The sequence below is a fragment of the Salvelinus namaycush genome, chromosome 31 (genome assembly GCF_016432855.1).
Source record: "Salvelinus namaycush isolate Seneca chromosome 31, SaNama_1.0, whole genome shotgun sequence".
NCBI classification, from domain to species: domain Eukaryota; kingdom Metazoa; phylum Chordata; class Actinopteri; order Salmoniformes; family Salmonidae; genus Salvelinus; species Salvelinus namaycush.
Window position 1 is genome coordinate 47,420,803 of NC_052337.1, and position 21,049 is coordinate 47,441,851.

The 21,049-nt window shown below is 43.8% G+C and overlaps 1 protein-coding gene across 1 annotated transcript in view; it reads left to right on the plus strand.

Moving 5' to 3' along the window:
• LOC120025827 (calmodulin-regulated spectrin-associated protein 1-B-like) overlaps nucleotides 1–16,615 on the plus strand; it is a 112,358-nt gene extending 95,743 nt beyond the window's left edge. The window contains exons 15-18 of the mRNA XM_038970518.1: nucleotides 1,084–1,174; nucleotides 1,351–1,466; nucleotides 12,367–12,485; nucleotides 14,791–16,615. Coding sequence (XP_038826446.1) covers nucleotides 1,084–1,174; nucleotides 1,351–1,466; nucleotides 12,367–12,485; nucleotides 14,791–15,084 — 620 coding nt within the window. The 3' untranslated portion in view covers nucleotides 15,085–16,615. The remainder of the gene's footprint in view (nucleotides 1–1,083; nucleotides 1,175–1,350; nucleotides 1,467–12,366; nucleotides 12,486–14,790) is intronic.
• Nucleotides 16,616–21,049: the final 4,434 nt, after the last annotated feature.

Consider the following 21,049-nt stretch of genomic DNA (forward strand, 5'->3'; position numbering starts at 1 on the left):
TCCAGAACAACCACAAACCGTAAGGCGCAAATAGCTAAATCAGAGAGCAGCAGTGTGATTGACATCAATGCGCTATGTAGATATCAATAATAAGTGATATCCTTATCGCCGTAGACTACAACACTGCTGTCATCCTTACCTCCAAGCGTTTATTCAAGTTGGATAATCTTTGTATGCCGACAGCAGTCGCACCATTGGAAGACATAGCTTGGACTGTAGCCTACAAAAGCCTATTCCTGCTCTTTTCCCACGATCCATCAAACACATTTGGTGTGTCATCCTAGTGGTCTCTGACTTGTGGTCAGACTCGCTCAGGTGGAACAAACTTCAACTTGCGCCTTTTTTCAATGCTGATTTGAATGTCATTAACAAAAAAGAGAAGTGTCAACGTTTTTTTGCGCCAACATCCTTTCTGAATTCAAATGTAATCCTCGAAGTAATCATCTAGCTTTTCAAAAGTATCTGTAATCTGATTACAATATTTTAGCTTGTAACGGATTACAGTTACCATTTTTTATAATCCTTTGTAATCCCCAACCCTGGGTGTGAGTGATGGTCAAGAGTTGGGAAAGATTTGTATTTGTTTGCTAATAATTAAATACATGTACTCTAAATTTACAAATGTATCTATTGAGCAGATTATGTTATAACCACTAACAAAGTTACATAATACGTTTTGATTGTTTCAAGTATGTGAAGTGCAGTGAAAATATGTTCAGTTTTGTTTTCAGTTGTGTATCAGAACAAACAGTAATTGGAACGACTAGCATACCGCAAATATTTTGTCTTTAGACCTGTTTTACATGAACATGCCAGTACCTCAGTACTAAAAGATATTTGCGTACTCGAGTAGACATTCTTTCAAATGCCCATCACTAATAAAGGTTATCTTCATATGCTGCTTGTATGTGGCTGGTTAATGAATACCAGTGAAATTACTTTTCAGTATCTGTTTTTATTTGGTGCACACAGACATACAGTGAATTTACAATAATAATAATATATGCCATGAAGCAGACATTTTTATCCAAAGCGACTTCTTGTTCTATGGTATTGATTAACTCTTGTCTCGTTGACTTCCAGAGGACATTCTCCACTGTTTCCAGTCAGGCTCCACTCTCTCCTTGGCCACCGAGACAGAGTGTGTCACTTTTGGAGGAGCCGAACCACAGAGGTGTGTGTGTGTGTGTGCGCGCGTATGTGCAGGGTTGGGTGCGTGTGGTTGTTTGTGTGAGTATGTGTTTGAGACAGACACCCTGTTAACTGTGTGTGTGTGTGTGTGTGTGTGTGTGTGTGTGTGTGTGTGTGTGTGTGTGTGTGTGTGTGTGTGTGTGTGTGTGTGTTTTCCAGGGGTGGGTCGGTGGAGTCGTTGCCTCTGCTAAGCAGGAATTCCAGTAGGAACATGGAGAGAGACTGGGAGAACGGCTCTACAGCCTCCTCCATCACATCTACAGTAGAGTACAATGGTGAGTATTACACATGCACCCACACACACACACCTGAGTACAATTGTGAGTAGGCGTGTGAACGTTTTACATTTAAACGAAATTGGGATTCTAAGAAAAATAAAATCACAACATTTTAATCACATTGTAGTTGGGCTCGATTACTCTTCACTAATGATGTGAGTGTTTCTTCAGTCTGTTGCGTGTGGAATATTCTAGCCTATTCATTGATGATAGGCCCTGCTATACTAAAGTTCCAAGACATTGCAAGCCAAGAAATTATGAAATACAGCATTCTATTGCGAGATACAGCTTTTGATTGCTGATATATAGGCCGAGTGCGAAGTTCTGACTGTATCTGCCTGGTGACCAACATACCCATACTGTGCCCCTCCCCTCTCTCTCCGTCCCTCGCTAGCTCGATATGAAAGATGCAAGTGTTTGTGTTCTCGGAAGTACAGCAACTAATCAGTCTCCTCTGTTCAAAATACTGAATCTTTTATTTCAATTTTTTTACCTTTATTTTAACATGAGAGACCTATTGAGACATAGGACTCTTTTCCAAATGCACCCTGTATATTACAATATAAATATACACATTATATATATATATATATATATACACTGCTCAAAAAAATAAAGGGAACACTTAAACAACACAATGTAACTCCAAGTCAATCACACTTCTGTGAAATCAAACTGTCCACTTAGGAAGCAATACTGATCGAAAATAAATTTCACATGCTGTTGTGCAAATGGAATAGACAACAGGTGGAAATTATAGGCAATTAGCAAGACACCCCCAATAAAGGAGTGGTTCTGCAGGTGGTGACCACAAACCACTTCTCAGTTCCTATGCTTCCTGGCTGATGTTTTGGTCACTTTTGAATGCTGGCGGTGCTTTCACTCTAGTGGTAGCATGAGACGGAGTCTACAACCCACACAAGTGGCTCAGGTAGTGCAGCTCATCCAGGATGGCACATCAATGCGAGCTGTGGCAAGAAGGTTTGCTGTGTCTGTCAGCGTAGTGTCCAGAACATGGAGGCACTACCAGGAGACAGGCCAGTACATCAGGAGACGTGGAGGAGGCCGTAGGAGGGCAACAACCCAGCAGCAGGACCGCTACCTCCACCTTTGAGCAGGAGGAGCACTGCCAGAGCCCTGCAAAATGACCTCCAGCAGGCCACAAATGTGCATGTGTCTGCTCAAACGGTCAGAAACAGACTCCATGAGGGTGGTATGAGGGCCCGACGTCCACAGGTGGGGGTTGTGCTTACAGCCCAACACCGTGCAGGACGTTTGGCGTTTGCCAGAGAACACCAAGAGTGGCAAATTCGCCACTGGCGCCCTGTGCTCTTCACAGATGAAAGCAGGTTCACACTGAGCACGTGACAGACGTGACAGAGTCTGGAGACGCCGTGGAGAACGTTCTGCTGCCTGCAACATCCTCCAGCATGACCGGTTTGGCGGTGGGTCAGTCATGGTGTGGGGTGGCATTTCTTTGGGGGGCCGCACAGCCCTCCATGTGCTCGCCAGAGGTAGCCTGACTGCCATTAGGTACCGAGATGAGATCCTCAGACCCCTTGTGAGACCATATGCTGGTGCGGTTGGCCCTGTGTTCCTCCTAATGCAAGACAATGCTAGACCTCATGTGGCTGGAGTGTGTCAGCAGTTCCTGCAAGAGGAAGGCATTGATGCTATGGACTGGCCCGCCCGTTCCCCAGACCTGAATCCAATTGAGCACATCTGGGACATCATGTCTCGCTCCATCCACCAACGCCACCTTGCACCACAGACTGTCCAGGAGTTGGCGGATGCTTTAGTCCAGGTTTGGGAGGAGATGCCTCAGGAGACCATCCGCCACCTCATCAGGAGCATGCCCAGGCGTTGTAGGGAGGTCATACAGGCACGTGGAGGCCACACACACTACTAAGCCTCATTTTGACTTGTTTTAAGGACATTACATCAAAGTTGGATCAGCCTGTAGTATGGTTTTCCACTTTAATTTTGAGTGTGACCCCAAATCCAGACCTCCATGGGTTGATAAATTTGATTTACATTGATCATTTTTGTGTGATTTTGTTGTCGGCACATTCAACTATGTAAAGAAAAAAGTATTTAATAAGAATATTTAATTAATTCAGATCTAGGATGTGTTATTTTAGTGTTCCCTTTATTTTTTTGAGCAGTGTATATACACATACACAGGCACAACTGTTCAAAAGTTTGGGGTCACTTAGAAATGACCTTTTTAAAAGAAAAGCACATTTTTTGTGCGTTAAAATAACATCAAATTGATCAGAAATACAGTGTAGACATGGTTAATGTTGTAAATAACATAAATGATTATTGTAGCTGAAAACGGCCGATTTTTAATAAGGCCCATTTATCAGCAACGATCACTCCTGTGTTCCAATGGCACGTTGTGTGAGCTAATCCAAGTTTATCATTTTGAAAGGCTAATTGATCATTAGAAAACCCTTTTGCAATTATGTTAGCACAGCTGAGCAACTTTTTCTTTGCAACTCTGCCTAGAAGGCCAGCATCCCGGAGTCGCCTCTTCACTGTTGAAGTTGAAACTGGTGTTTTGCAGGTACTTTAAAGAAGGCCAGTTTTATTGCTTCTTTAATCAGAACAGTTTTCATCTGTTCTAACATAATTGAAAAAGGGTTTTGTAATGAGCAATTAGCCTTTTAAAATGATAAACTAGGATTAGCTCACACAACGTGCCATTGGAACACAGGAGTGATAGTCACCTATGTAGATATTACATTAGAAATCAGCCGTTTCCAGCTGCAATAGTCATTTACAACATTAGCAATGTCTGATCAATTTGATGTTATTTTAAGGACATTTCTGAGTGACCCAAAACTGAACGATAGTGTACACATATATACATACATACATACAGTCGTGGCCAAAAGTGAGTGACACAAATATGAATTTCCACAAAGTTTGCTGCTTTAGATATTTTTGTCAGATGTTACTATGGAATACTGAAGTATGATTACAAGCATTTCATAAGTGTCAAAGGCTTTTATTGACAATTACTTGAAGTTGATGCATAGAGTCAATATTTGTAGTGTTGACCCTTCTTTTTCAAGACTTCTGCAATCCGCCCTGGCATGCTGTCAATTAACTTCTGGGCCACATCCTGACTGATGGCAGCCCATTCTTGCATAATCAATGCTTGGAGTTTGTCAGAATTTGTGAGTTTGTTTGTCCACCCGCCTCTTGAGGATTGACCACAAGTTCTCAATGGGATAAAGGTCTGGGGAGTTTCCTGGCCATGGACCCAAAATATCGATGTTTTGTTCCCCGAGCCACTTAGTTATCACTTTTGCCTTATGGCCAGGTGCTCCATCATGCTGGAAAAGGCATTGTTCGTCACCAAACTGTTCCTGGATAGTTGGGAGACGTTGCTCTCGGAGGATGTGTTGGTACCATTCTTTATTCATGGCTGTGTTCTTAGACAAAATTGTGAGTGAGCCCACTCCCTTGGCTGAGAAGCAACCCCACACATGAATGGTCTCAGGATGCTTTACTGTTGGCATGACACAGGACTGATGGTAGCGCTCGCTCACCTTGTCTTCTCCGAACAAGCTTTTTTCCGGATGCCCCAAACAATCAGAAAGGGGATTCATCAGAGAAAATGACCTTACCCCAGTCCTCAGCAGTCCAATCCCTGTACCTTTTGCAGAATATCAGTCTGTCCCTGATGTTTTTCCTGGAGAGAAGTGGCTTCTTTGCTGCCCTTCTTGACACCAGGTCAACCTCCAAAAGTCTTTGCCTCACTGTGCTTGCAGATGCACTCACACCTGCCTGCTGCCATTCCTGAGCAAAGTCTGTACTGGTGGTGCCCCAATCCCGCAGCTGAAACAACTTTAGGAGACGGTCCTGGCGCTTGCTGGACTTTCTTGGGCGCCCTGAAGCCTTCTTCACAACAATTGAACCGCTCTCCTTGAAATTCTTGATGATCCGATAAATGGTTGATTTAGGTGCAATCTTACTGGCAGCAATATCCTTGCCTGTGAAGCCCTTTTTGTGCAAAGCAATGATGACGGCACGTGTTTCCTTGCAGGAACAATGATTCCAAGCACCACCCTCCTTTTGAAGCTTCCAGTCTGTTATTCAAACTCAATCAGCATGACAGAGGGATCTCCAGCCTTGTCCTCATCAACACTCACACCTGTGTTAACGAGAGAATCACTGACATGATGTCAGCTGGTCCTTTTGTGGCAGGGCTGAAATGCAGTGGAAATGTTTTTGGGGGATTCAGTTCATTTGCATGGCAAATAGGGACTTGGCAATTAATTGCAATTCATCTGATCACTCTTCATAACATTCTGGAGTATATGCAAATTGCCATCATACAAACTGAGGCAGCAGACTTTGTGAAAATTAATATTTGTGTCATTCTCAAAACTTTTGGCCACAACTTTACATACAGTTGAAGTCGGAAGTTTACATATACCTTAGCCAAATACATTTAAACTCAGTTTTTCACAATTCCTGACATTTAATCCTAGTAAAAATTCCCTGTCTTAGGTCAGTTAGGATCACCACTTTATTTTAAGAATGTGAAATATCAGAATAATAGTGATTTATTTCATCTTTTATTTCTTTCATCACATTCCCAGTGGATCAGAAGTTTACATACACTCAATTAGTATTTGGTAGCATTGCCTTTAAATTGTTTAACTTGGGTCAAAGTTTCGGGTAGCCTTCCACAAGCTTCCCACAAAAAGTTGAGTGAATTTTGGCCCATTCCTCCTGACAGAGCTGGTGTAACTGAGTCAGGTTTGTAGGCCTCCTTGCTCGCACACGCTTTTTCAGTTCTGTCCACACATTTTCTATATGATTGAGGTCAGGGCTTTGTGATGGCCACTCCAATACCTTGACTTTGTTGTCCTAAAGCCATTTTGCCACAACTTTGGAAGTATGCTTGGGGTCATTGTCCATTTGGAAGACCCATTTGCGACCAAGCTTTAACTTCCTGAGTGATGTCTTGAGATGTTGCTTCAATATATCCACATAATTTTCCTGCCTCATGATGTCATCTATTTTGTGAAGTGCACCAGCCCCTCCTGCAGCAAAGCACCCCCACAACATGATGCTGCCACCCCCGTGCTTCACGGTTCGGATGGTGTTCTTTGGCTTGCAAGCCTCCCCCTTTTTCCTCCAAACATAACAATGGTCATTATAGCCAAGCAGTTCTATTTTTGTTTCATCAGACCAGAGGACATTTTTCCAAAAAGTACAATCTTTGTCCTCATGTGCAGTTGAAAACCGTAGTCTGGCTTTTTTATGGCGGTTTTGGAGCAGTGGCTTCTTCCTTGCTGAGCGGCCTTTCAGGTTATGTCGATATAGGACTCGTTTTACTGTAGATATAGATACTTTTGTACCTGTTTCCTCCAGCATCTTCACAGGGTCCTGATGATCCTGCTGATGTTCTGGGATTGATTTGCACTTTTCGCACCAAAGTATGTTCATCTCAAGGAGACAGAACGCGTCTCCTGCCTGAACGGTATGACGGCTGTGTGGTCCCACGGTGTTTATACTTGCGTACTATTGTTTGTACAGATGAACGTGGTACCTTCAAGATTTTGGAAATTGCTCCAAAGGATGAACCAGACTTGTGGACGTCTACAATTTTTTTTCTGAGGTCTTGGCTGATTTATTTTGATTTTCCCATGATGTCCAAAGGACAAATGTCAACCGGTCTAATGTCCATTGCTCTTCTGTTCTCTTCTTCTTATTGGTGTCCTTTAGTAGTGGTTTCTTTGCAGCAATTCGACAATTAATGCCTGATTTCACACAGTCTCCTCTGAACAGTTGATGTGTCTGTTCCTTGAACTCTGTGAAGCATTTATTTGGGCTGCTTTTTCTGAGGCTGGTAACTAATGAAATTATCCTCTGCAGCAGAGGTCACTCTGGGTCTTCCATTCATGTGGCGGTCCTCATGACAGACAGTTTCATCATAGCGCTTGAAGGTTATTGCAACTGTACTTGAAGAAATGTTCAAAGTTCTTGAAAGTTTACGCATTGACTGACCTTCATGTCTTAAAGTAATGATGGGCTGTCGTTTCTCTGTGCTTATTTGAGCTGTTCTTGCCATAATATGGACTTGGTCTTTTACCAAATAGGGATATCTTCTGTATACCACCCCTACCTTGTCACAGCACAACTGATTGGCTCAAACGCATTAAGGAAAGAAATTCCACAAATTAACTTTTAAGAAGGCACATCTGTTAATAGAACTGTATTCCAGGTGACTAACTCATGAAGCTGGTTGAGAGAATGCCAAGAGTGTGCAAAACTGTCATCAAGTCAAGCGGTTGCTATTTGAAGAATCTCAAATATAAAATATATTTTATTTGTTTAAACCTCTTATGGCTGAGAGAGGCTAAGATCCCGTTAACGGGACCGATTTGACAACAGCCAGTGAAAGTGCAGGGCGACAAATTCAAACAGAGATCTCAAAATTAAAATTCCTCAAACATACAAGTATTTCACACCATTTTAAAGATAAACTTGTTGTTAATCCCACCACAGTGTCCGATTTCAAAAAGGCTTTAGACAAAAGCACACCAAACGATTATGTTAGGTCAGTACCTAGTCACAGAAAAGCACAGCCATTTTTCCAGCCAAAGAGAGGAGTCACAAAAAGCAGAAATAGAGATAAAATGAATCACTAACCTTTGATGATCTTCATCAGATGGCACTCATAGGACTTCATGTTACACAATACATGTATGTTTTGTTCGATAAAGTTCATATTTATATCCAAAAATCTCAGTTTACATTGGCGCGTTGCGTTGCAGAGAGCCACATCAATTTACAGAAATAGTCATCATAATGTTGATGAAAATACAAGTGATATGCATGGAACTTTAGATAAACTTTTCCTAAATGCAACCGCTGTGTCAGATTTCAAAAAAGCTTTATCGAAAAAGCACACCATGCAATAATCTGAGTACAGCGCTCAGACACAAAACCAAGCCATACAGATACCCGCCATGTTGTGGAGTCAACAGAAGTCAGAAATAGCATTATAAATATTCACTTACCTTTTGATGATCTTCATCAGAATGCACTCCCAGGAATCCCAGTTCCACAATAAATGTGTGTTTTGTTCGCTAAAGTCCATCATTTATGTCCAAATACCTCCTTTTTGTTTGCGTGTTGAGTTCACAAATCCAGACGCACGGCAAGTCCAGGCGAAAGTTCAGACAAAAAGTTATATTACAGTTCGTAGAAACATGTCAAACGATGTATAGAATCAATCTTTAGGATGTTTTTAACATAAATCTTCAATAATGTTCCAACCGGAGATTTCCTTTGTCTTTAGAATTGCAATGGAACGCAGGTCGCTCTCACGTGAGCGCGCATGATCAGCTCATGCCACTCTGGCAGACCTGTTACTCAATCAGCTCTCATTCGCCCCCACTTCACAGTAGAAGCATCAAACAAGGTTCTAAAGACTGTTGACATCTAGTGGAAGCCTTAGGAAGTGCAATATGACCCCATAGACACTGTATATTCGATAGGCAATGACTTGAAAAACTACAAACCTCAGATTTTCCACTTCCTGGTTGGATTTTTTTCTCAGGTTTTTGCCTGCCATATGAGTTCTGTTATACTCACAGACATCATTCAAACAGTTTTAGAAACTTCAGAGTGTTTTCTATACAAATCTACTAATAATATGCATATATTAGCAACTGGGCCTGAGTAGCAGGCAGTTTACTCTGGGCACCTTATTCATCCAAGCTACTCAATACTGCCCCCAGCCATAAGACGTTAACACTTTTTTGGTTACTACATGATTCCATAGTTTTGATGTCTTCACTATTATTCTACAATGTATAAATTAGTGTAAATACATACAAATCCTTGAATGAGTAGGTGTCCAAACGTTTGACTGGTACTGTGTATATATACACATACAGTTGAAGTCGGAAGTTTACATACACAGTTTTTCAACCAATCCACACATTTCTTGTTAACAAACTATAATTTTGGCAAGTCGGTTAGGACATCTACTTTGTGCATGACACAAGTAATTTTTCCAACAATTGTTTACAGACAGATTATTTCACTTATAATTCACTGTATCACAATTCCAGTGGGTCAGAAGTTTACATACACTAAGTTGACTGTGCCTTGAAACAACTTGGAAAATTCCAGAAAATGATGTCATGGCTTCTGTTAGGAGAAATATGTTCTCAGGTTCGTTAACCAATTCAATTTAATTACTCAGTCTGCTATATCAGGATTTGTAGGATACTGATAGAAAGGAAAACAGACAAAGGCCCAGTCTACAATACTCAAATGTTTTTTCACGGAACGTTCTGGCGTGCACAGTACAAAGACCATTTTATAGTGACACACATACTTCCACACAAACCATCAGGTATCTGCCCCGCCGACAGAGATTAGGGGAGTCCGTGAGAATAGCTTCTTCCTGCCCTCCCCCAAGATAGGGAGAGACCTGGGACTGAGAAGTTCTCAATGTCCCAGCCAAGGTTGGCACCGAATCTGGCTCAGACAGTCTGTTATCAAGATACTAGACACATTGTCCCCAAAACGTTGATTCTGACTAAGAACTACACTCCAGGAAATATTATTATTCTACTGACTAAAACCACCCACAGCATTAAAATAATCGAATGATTCTAATCACTTTCATACATGCATTATAATAATCTAATGATTCTAATACATTTCATACAATCATATGGTTTCAGAGATATGGTTTCAGAGTGTAATATTCTAATCATTTATTAAAACACAATTAAAACATATTTCCTTATCAGCTTCTGATAGACTAATTGACATAATTTGAGTCAATTGGAGGTGTACCTGTGGATGTATTTCAAGGCCTACCTTCATACTCAGTGCCTATTTGCTTGACATCATGGGGAAATCTAAAGAAATCAGCCAAGACCTCAGAAAAATGATTGTAGTCTGGTTCATCCTTTGGAGCAATTTCCAAACGCCTGAAGGTGCGAAAAGTGCAAATGAATCCCAGAACAACAGCAAAGGACCTTGTGCAGGTGCTGGAGGAAACGGGTACAAAAGTATCTATATCCACAGTAAAACGAGCCCTATGTCGACATAACCTGCAAGGAAGAAGCCACTGCTCCAAAACCACCATAAAAAATCCAGACTACGGTTTACAACTGCACAGAAATGTTCTCTGGTCTGATGAAACAAAAATAGAACTTTTTGGCCATAATGACCAACATTATGTTTGGAGGAAAAAGGGGGAGGCTTGCAAGCCGAAGAACACATCCCAACCCGTGAGGTACGGGGGTGGCAGCATCATGTTGTGGGGGTGCTTTGCTGCAGGAGGGACTGGTGCACTTCACAACTAGATGTCATCATGAGGGCGGAAAATTATGTGGATATATTGAAGCAACATCTCAAGACATCAGTCAGGAAGTTAAAGCTTGGTCGCAAATGGGTCTTCCAAATGGACAATGACCCCAAGCATACTTCCAAAGTTGTGGCAAAATGGCTTAAGGACAACAAAGTCAAGGTATTGGAGTGGCCCTGACCTCAATCCTATAGAAAATTTGTGGGCAATACTGAAAAGCGTGTGCGAGCAAGGAGGCTTACAAACCTGACTCAGTTACACCAGCTCTGTCAGGAGGAATGAGCCAAAATTCACCCAACTTATTGTGGGAAGCTTGTGGAAGGCTACCCGACACGCTTGACCCAAGTTAAACCATTTAAAGGCAATGCTACCAGGGAATTTTTACTAGGATTAAATGTCAGGAATTGTGAAAAACTGAGTTTAAATGTATTTGGCTAAGGTGTATGTAAACTTCTGACTTCAACTGTACTGTACGCACACACACATTAAAATACAAATACACAGTCATGGTAAGCACAAATAAAACATCACAAATTACCCATAAAAGCGGTTATGTTCCTCCACAAATAAGTCCCCAATCAATACTTTAAAGTACTTTTTCAGGAAAGAGTGGTCTGCATGCAGTAGGCAAGCAGGCTGCGCATTGGCAGCTCAAGATGATTTGATTGACAGTTCTGGTCACCTAGTGATTAGTCCCACTTTAGAAGCAGCATTCCTTGACAGACAAGTAAAATTACCGTTCAGTGGCGCTTCGAAACTATCACCAGAGAAGGTTTTGTGTCTGCATTTATTTAAAAGCCGTAGTGTACCCTTACATGCTGAGTAGACCGGACGCGTCGCGTGTGCGAGGGTTACAAAATAAACGTACACATACATGTTATTCAATCATTGCACCCACACTGCTTGCGAGCGTGTGGGTGCAGAACTTGGTTCTATTTGTGACGCTCAACAAGTCCTGCCTCCTCATTGGTTTTTAGGAGCATATACCCACGTGGGTGATTGAAAGATGAACTGAGGTCCAGAATCCAGTCGGTTGTGGTAATACACCTTAAAGTTGGTTGCCAACCGCCATATAAAGTCTGAAGAAGAAGCCTGAAGGAAGGAGGGGAAATTACTAGAAACAAATTCAGTTGACCCTTTTGTCTGTGGATTAATTGTCAGAATAGAGGACCTTGTGCATTTTAGGTAAAATAACAACCCAATGTTTAAATCCCAGGACAAAATCAACATGTGCCCGATGGTGTCTGGTTAGCATGTTACAGACAAACGAACATGCTGTAGCCGAGGCGCTTTCAAGGGTATATGACTGTAGTAGATATAACTTTATTGCCCGGCCCTACCAGTCATACATACGTAATAGGACCATTATTCTGCATTGTAAATTGACATGGAATTTAATGATTTTTTTGTTATCGTTTTAACGGAAAATGGCTTTTTAAACATTAAGCAACATGTTTCATTTGTCACATCCCTAATGGTGAGTATTACATACACACCAGAGTACAATGGTGAGCATTAGGGTTTCTGTCCTCGTTGCAGGTCCCAAGCTGTTTAAGGAGTGTGTTTCCAAGTCCAACAAGCCGATAATCCACAATGCCATCACCCACTGCTGCCTGGCTGGCAAGGTCAACGAAGCCCAGAAGAACACCATCCTAGAGGTCAGTCCATCCATAGTATGGCAGTACTAGCAGGTCTCCATGATTTTACTATAGCCAAAAATATCAATGCAACATGTAAAGTGTTGGTCCCATGTTTCGGGGACCGAGTGGCGCAGCGGTCTAAGGCACTGTATCGCAGTGCTAGAGGCGTCACGACAGACCCGGGTTCGATCCCGGGCTGTATCATAACTGGCCGTGATCGGGAGTCCCATAGGGCGGTGCACAATTGGCCCAGCGTCGTCCAGGTTTGGCCGGGGTAGGCCGTCATTGCAAATAAGAATTTATTCTTAACTGACTTGCCTAGTTAAGTAAAGGTTAAATAAATAAATAAATAAATTAGCTGAAATAAAATATCCCAGAAATGTTCCATAAGCACAAATTTGTTTACATCCCTGTTAGTGTGCATTTCTCCTTTGCCAAGATAATCCATCCACCTGGCAGGTGTGGCATATCAAGAAGCTGATTAAACAGCATTATCATTACACAGGTGCACCTTGTGCTGGGGGCAATAAAAAGCCACTCTAAAATGTGCAGTTTTGTCACATCACACAATGTCACAGATGTCTCAAGTTTTGAGGGAGTGTGCAATTGGCTTACGACTGCAGGAATGTCCACCAGAGCTGTTGCCAGAGAATTGAATGTTCATTTCTCGACCATAATCCGCCTCCAACGTTGTTTCGGAGAATTTGGCAGTACGTCCAACTGGACTCACAACTGCAGACCACGCGTAACCACGCCAGCCCAGGACTTCCACATCCGGGTTCTTCACCTGAGTAATCATCTGGGAGCACCCACCCAGACAGCTGATGAAACTGTGGGTTTGCACAACCAAAGAATTTCTGCACAAACTGTCAGAATGCAAAGTTTGTTTTTTCATGGTTCGGGCTAGGCCACTTAGTTCCAGTGTAAGGACATTTTAAAGTTACAGCATGTAATGACTTTCTAGACGATTCTGTGCTTCCAACTTTGTGACTAATTTGGGGAAGGCCCTTTCCTGTTTCCGCATGACAATGCCCTTGTGCACAAAGCGAGGTCCGTACAGAAAGGTTTTTTCGAGATCGGTGTGGAAGAACTTGACTGGCCTGCACACAGCCCTGACCTCAACCCCATCGAACACCTTTGGGATGAATTGAAACGCCGACTGCGAGCCAGGCCTAATCGCCCAACATCAGTGCCCGACCTCAATATTGCTCTTGTGGCTGTGTGGAAGCATGTCCTCACAGTAATGTTCCAACATCTAGTGGAAAGCCTTCCCATAAGAGTGGAGGTTGTTATAGCAGCAAAGGGGGGACCAACTCCATATTAATGCCCATGATTTTGGAATGAGATGTTTGACGAGCAGATACTTTTGGTCACTCTGCACAAACTGTCAGAAACCGTCTCAGGGAAGCTCATGCACGTGCTCATCGTCCTCACCAGGGTCTTTACCTGACTGCATCATAACTGACTTCAGTGGGAAAATGCTGACCTTCGATGGCCACTGGCACTCTGGAGAAGTGTGCTCTTCACGGATGAATCCCTGTTTCAACTGTACTGGGCAGATGGCGTCATGTGGGCGAGCGGTTTGCTGATGTCAGCTGAGATTCCCCTATGGTGGCGGTGGGGTTATGATATGGGCAGGCATAAGCTACGGACAACTAACACAATTGCATTTTATCGTGACGAGATCCTGAGGCCCATTTCTTTTAAGGTATCTGTGATCAACAGATGCATGCATATCTGTATTCCCAGTCATGTGAAATCCATAGATTAGGGCCTAAGGAATTTATTTCAATTGTCTGATTTCCGTATATGAACTGTAACTCAGTAAAAATTGTTGCATTTATATTTTGTTCAGTGCAGAAGGCCTCTGCAATTTCAGTATAGACAATTAATTTTCCTCATTACCTGTGAAAATTATTTGAGGTGAGTCAATAGTATTGTAGTTCTCGAAGGAGTCTGTGATTTTACTATAGCCAATGAATTGTCCTCATTACTAGTGTCAAGAAGTTAGACTGTTTTCTCTTCTACTGTATATGAGTCAATAAAAACATCAGAATGTTTGGCCTAAATGTTTTGAGGAAAACTGTGTTTTAGAAAGATCAGCTTGAAATTGACATGGTATAATTGATTCAACAACCAATTTGTTCAAGTATGAACCAGAACATCAAAAGACTAGTTATTTCTAAGTGTTTATACAGCTAACTTGGTTATCCTGTTTTGTTATATATCCCTCTGATTCCCACTGTATAGTATAGTAGAGTTTGATGTTCTTTTTCCCATGGTTACTAATGGTTGTTTCTTCCATCTGTCTCTCCAATGCCAGGAGCTGGAGAGGTGTGAGGCCAACCACCTGATGATTCTGTTCAGGGACGGTAGCTGCCAGTTCCGAGCCATCTACTCCTTCTCCCCCGACACAGAGGAGATTGTCAAGTTCACCGGCACGGGGCCACGCAGCATCAGCCGCAAGATGATCGACAAGCTCTACAAGTACAGCTCCGACCGCAAGCAGTTCAACTGCATCCCCGCCAAGACCGTGTCAGTCAGCGTGGATGCCCTGACCATACACAACCACCTGTGGCAGATCAAGAGGCCCAGCGGATCTTCTAGGAAGAAGTGAGGAAGGGAAGAAGAGGAGGACGAGAAGGCACTCCATAGGCATTCATTCTACGATTGGGCAGGACCCAGTAGTCTCGGATATGACCCTTCTGTGGGTTTGGCCTGTTGATGACGGGGGATTGGTCTATTGCTGTGTGTGTGTGTAGCTTTCGGATTGGTGTAAATGGCGGTCTCCATGGAGATGGACGTGATAATTTTAATGAACACCTTCCAACTAACTGAATGAGTCTTTTAAAGATTAGGAATGTTTTTGTTTTTTCCCAAGGCAGTTTTCTGCATGTGGCACTTTTTATGCTAACTGAGGAATAGCCTATATTTTAGCGCTGAACCCACTTCTATACAGTACTTTACCCTTATGTAGTGGATCGAAAAGACAAAACTACAAAGTAATACTGAAACTACAAACAACTGAAATAAGTGCAAATAGAGGCAGCACTGAAAGTACAGACGCTACAGACTTATAATAATAGAAACCACAGCCATTGTCAAAATTGTTTGAAAGTGTTTGTTCTAGTCGGGCAAAATCCTGCTGCTGTGACCCCTCTGGTCTTCTTCAAAAGGCTATTTATTCAATAATACTAGTATGGGCTATTAAGTGATTTTACCATGAATAAACTTTACTTAACATTTTTTTTAGGTATGAAAGTGATGAGAACGATATGGTCAAGTCTTGTTTTTGTGTGTGTTTTTGCAGATGTTTGTGGAAAGGGGGGGTTGGGAATGATGTGTGTTTCTCTGAATGTGTTTACTCGTTAAATTATGCTTTAACAAAGGTTTTGTCATGCAATGGAACAAGCGCCACCACTGTTTAATTCAGTTAGAACATGAATGCTCTTGTCCCAGGAGAAGGGAGGCTCATCATTTCCTCAGTGTTATTGTTAGTGGGGAGGTGGTGATTAGTATTTACTCGGTTCCAAACAAGCACGCTTTGGGTTTCAGTGTATTGCACTCTATCTACAGTATGTTACAGCAGAATACCGGCCCACGATCAATGGTACTCAGGAAGATCCAAATCCACCGAATGTCTCTCTGGTGGTAAGCTCACTCTTACCACTAGAGAGACACCAAGGTCTTCTGCTGCTTTTCACTAAAACACTCAGAACCTTATCTGAAGTAACTGACTAGGTTTACGATTTTTTTCTGGCAATGTGATCTGACCAGGACAACAAAAACAACTATTGGCTCTAACATGAGCCAGGATTTTTCCCTAGTCACATGGTCGGGGAAAAGTCCTGGCCCCATTCATGACCTAAACCTGCTGTCTGTGAGCACTAAGAGCAGCTCTACCATGACTGACTATGCCTCAAGTTCATTCAAGTCAAGGGACACTGGACAATACTTGATATTATTTGCTGCATTTTGTACATTTGAGTAGTGGTTTTGTATATACTGTACCACCTTATGTTTACTAAAAGTTGGCGCAATTGAATTTTTCATTACTGGCTTTAAAGATTGTATTTGTTTCTTTAAAATATTCTACTATATATTTATTTTGAAAAACACTAGTGTAATAAATATTACTGGTAAACTAACAATGGTTCCTTTGCTTTGTTGCCCATGATTTCATTTAATTCATGAATATTTATTTGTATTGTGTGTTTTTTTCAGCTGTTGATCATAATGGATTGCATTGCTTCTAAACTGGATTAAGATCTTGATTTATCATGCCATTATCTCATCATGGGGGATAGAGTTCAAGCAGCGCATTGGAAAAGTCACATACAAATAGCACTACAGTCTGAAGTGTAGCCTATGATTTAAGCATGCTTTCAGCTTTTTATTTGGAGAACTAATCCTTGGGCCAGCCAGGTGGACACTATCTTTATTTTATGAAATGTCTTTATAAACATACCATATTTTTGGAGAACTAAATATAGTCCTGCTTATTCAAGTCGGACTTCTTTCTGAATGAGCTGTGTAGCGCATCTAGTCTGCGTCGTTTATACCTGTTGACGTGCTGAGCGCAAGCAACGTCAGAGAATCTCTTCGTCTCGTGCATAAAAAAAAACCTACAGTCGATGTCCGTGCCCCCGCTGAAATCAAATTAGCGTAATAATACAAAAGCATACAAATATGTCAGTTTAAGCTAGAGAGGTTTTTTTGTTGTTGCGTTGGATATGTCTCAATCCACCACATCCACCAATGTCAAATCAAATGTTACTTGTCACATGTGCCAAATACAACAGGTGTAGACCTTACAGTGAAATGCTTACTTACAAGCCCTTAACCAACAATGCCGTTTTAAGAAAATACCAACAAAAAAAGTAAGAGATAAGAATAACAAATAATTAAAGACAGCAGTAAATAACAATAGCGGGGCTATATACAGGGGGTACCGGTACAGAGTCAATGTCCGGAGGCACCGGTGTCGAGGTAATTGAGGTATGGTACATGTACATGTAGGTAGAGTTATTAAAGTGACTATGTATAGATAATAATAGAGTAGCAGCAGCATAGAGGGGGGGTCTGGGTAGCCATTTGATTAGCTGTTCAGGAGTCTTATATCTTGGGGGTAGAAGCTGTTTAGAATCCTCTTGGACCTAGACTTGGCGTGGCGCTCCGGTATCGCTTGCCGTGCGGTAGCAGAGAGAACAGTCAATGACTAGGGTGGCTGGAGTCTTTGACAATTTTTAGGACCTTCCTCTGACACCGCTTGGTATGGAGGTCCTGATGCAGGAAGCTTGGCCCTGGTGATGTACTGAGCCGTACACACTACCCTCTGTATCGCCTTGCGGTCGGAGACCGAGCAGGTGCCATACCAGGCAATGATGCAACCGATGGTGCAGCTGTAAAACCTTTTGAGGATCTGAGGACCCATGCCAAATCTTTTCAGAATCCTGGGGGGGAATAGGTTTTGTTGTGCCCTCTTCACAGCTGTCTTGGTGTGCTTGGACCATGTTGGTGATGTGGACGCCAAGGAACTTGACGCTCTCAACCTGCTCCACTACAGCCCCGTCGATGAGAATGGGGGCGTGCTCGGTCCTCCTTTTCCTGTAGTCCACAATCATCTCCTTTGTCTTGATCCCATTGAGGGAGAGGTTGTTGTCCTTGCACCACATTGTCAGGTCTCTGACCTCCTCCCTGTCTCGTTGTCAGTGATGAGTCGCACTTCCGCATCTGCGGTGATATGTGACAGCGCTAGAGCGGTGTTTGTCAGACCATGAGACATCCCGAAATGTCTTCTCACAAAACCGTCTGTAGCGTCTCAACGGTTTGGCCTACATGACCCCTCTATGGAAAGATGAGACTCTCATGAACACAATAGTGTTCTCCGTTTTGCTCTAAGACCCACACAAGCATCTTGGAACTTGTCTGAAGTCGGTACAGCCGATCTGCCAACTTCTGTCTGTAGCGTCCGAACAGTTTGGGCTACACAAGACTCATCTGAAGGTCCCCCGGTATCAGTGGGGAAAAATAAATGGAAGTATATATGGAGATTTTTTAGTGCCACAAATAAGGGGTTAAATATATGTATTTCCTGATTGTTCTTTTATGTGACCCGTTTCAAGAAGATTGACGTATGTCGCACATTACTACGTAATCAAAATGTTTTTGGGGCAGAAATGCTTTCTGGAATGTGAACTTTCATGTGCCTTAATAACAAACTTGTATGCCATCTGTAAATATTAGGGATGCACGACATATCGGTAAGCATATTGGAATCGAACGATATCAGCTAAAAATGCCAACATCGGCGTCAGCCCGATGTCTAATTTAACGCCGATGTGCAAAACCGATGTCAAAGCTGACGTGCATACCTATGTAACGTAGGTAAGTGACTTAATGACGCCACGAAAAATACAGCGCTACACGTGCAACACAGCATTCCTAACCTAACCCAAAATATCTGCAGTGTGGATATATTTTGAAGGATAATAACAAAAAGGCCATATGCAATGTTTGTGCTGATATTATTTCCAGAAGAGGAGAGAAAGTGAAATCTTTCAATACCACAAACCTAATTACTAATTTGAAAGTGCATCACCCCCAGACGTTCAGTGTGTCACGATCGTCAAAGGGACTGAGAGAGGACCAAGGCGCAGCGCGTGGAAAGTACATCTTCTTTTTATTTAAAGAAGGAAAAAACAAAACAAACCAACAAAACAGACGACCGTGAAGCTATACAAACATAAGTGCTGACACAAAACACTTCGACATAGACAATTCCCCACAAACAGCTAAAGCCTATGGTTGCCTTAAATATGGCTCCCAATCAGAGACAACAATAACCAGCTGTCTCTAATTGAGACCCAATTCAGGCAACCATAGACTTTCCTAGATACCTACACTCAACCATAGACACAGCTAGACTTCTATACTAAACATAAACCCAACTACTCTAATAAACCCCCTAAACCTTACAACCACCCTAGACACTACAAAAAACACATACATTCCCCATGTCACACCCTGACCTAACTAAAATAATTAAGAAAACAAAGAATACTCAGGCCAGGGCGTGACATAACCCCCCCCTTAAGGTGCGAACTCCGGGCGCACCAGCACGTAGTCTAGGGTAGGGTCTGGGTGGGCGTCCGTCCACGGCGGCGGCTCCGGCACTGGTCGTGGTCCCCACCCCACCACAGTCACTACCCGCCTCCGTAGCCTCCTCCAAATGACCACCCGCCAACTTAACCCCACTGGATTAAGGGGCAGCACCGGACTAAGGGGCAGCACCGGACTAAGGGGCAGCACCGGACTAAGGGGCAGCACCGGACTAAGGGGCAGCACCGGACTAAGGGGCAGCACCAGACTAAGGGGCAGCACCAGACTAAGGGGCAGCACCAGGATAAGGGGCAGCACCAGGATAAGGGACAGCACCAGGATAAGGGACAGCACCAGGATAAGGGGCAGCTCCGGACTGAGGGACGGCAGCTCCGGACTGAGGAACGGATCCTGGCTGGATGACGGCTCTGGCGGATCCTGGCTGGACAGCTCTGGCGGATCCTGGCTGTACGGCTCATGGCTGGCTGACGGATCTGGCTGCTCATGGCTGGCTGACGGATCTGGCTGCTCATGGCTGGCTGACGGATCTGGCTGCTCATGGCTGGCTGACGGATCTGGCTGCTCATGGCTGGCTGACGGATCTGGCTGCTCATGGCTGGCTGACGGATCTGGCTGCTCATGGCTGGCTGACGGATCTGGCTGCTCATGGCTGGCTGACGGATCTGGCAGATCCTGTCTGGTTGGCGGCTCTGGCAGATCCTGTCTGGTTGGCGGCTCTGGCAGATCCTGTCTGGTTGGCGGCTCTGGCAGATCCTGTCTGGTTGGCGGCTCTGGCAGATCCTGTCTGGTTGGCGGCTCTGGCAGATCCTGACTGACGAATGGCTCTAGCGGCTCCTGACTGACTAACGGCTCTGACGGCTCGGGACAGACGGGCGGCTCTAATGGCTCGGGGCAGACGGATGGCTCAGACGGCGCTGGGGAGACGGATGGCTCAGATGGCGCTGGGGAGACGGATGGCTGTGGCCGGATGAGGCGCACTGTAGGCCTGGTGCGTGGTGCCGGAACTGGAGGCACCGGGCTAAGGACACGCACCTTCAGGCTAGTGCGGGGAGAAGGAACAGGGCATACTGGACCCTGGGGACGCACATTAGGCCTAGTGCGTGGTGCCGGAACTGGTGGTACCGGGCTGGGGACACGCATCTCAGGGCTAATGCGGGGAGCAGCAACAGGATGCACAGGACTCTGGAGACGCACAGGAGGCTTAGTGCGTGGTGCCGGAATTGGTGGTACCGGGCTGGAGACACGCACCATAGGACGAGTGCGTGGAGGAGGAACAGGGCTCTGGAGACACACTGGAAGCCTGTTACGTGGTGTAGGCACTGGTGGAACTGGACTGGGGCGGGGAGGTGGTGCCGGAAATACCGGACCGTGCAGGCGTACTGGTTCCCTTGAACACCGAGCCTGCCCAACCTTACCTGGTTGAATGCTCCCCATCGCCCGACCAGTGCGGGGAGGTGGAA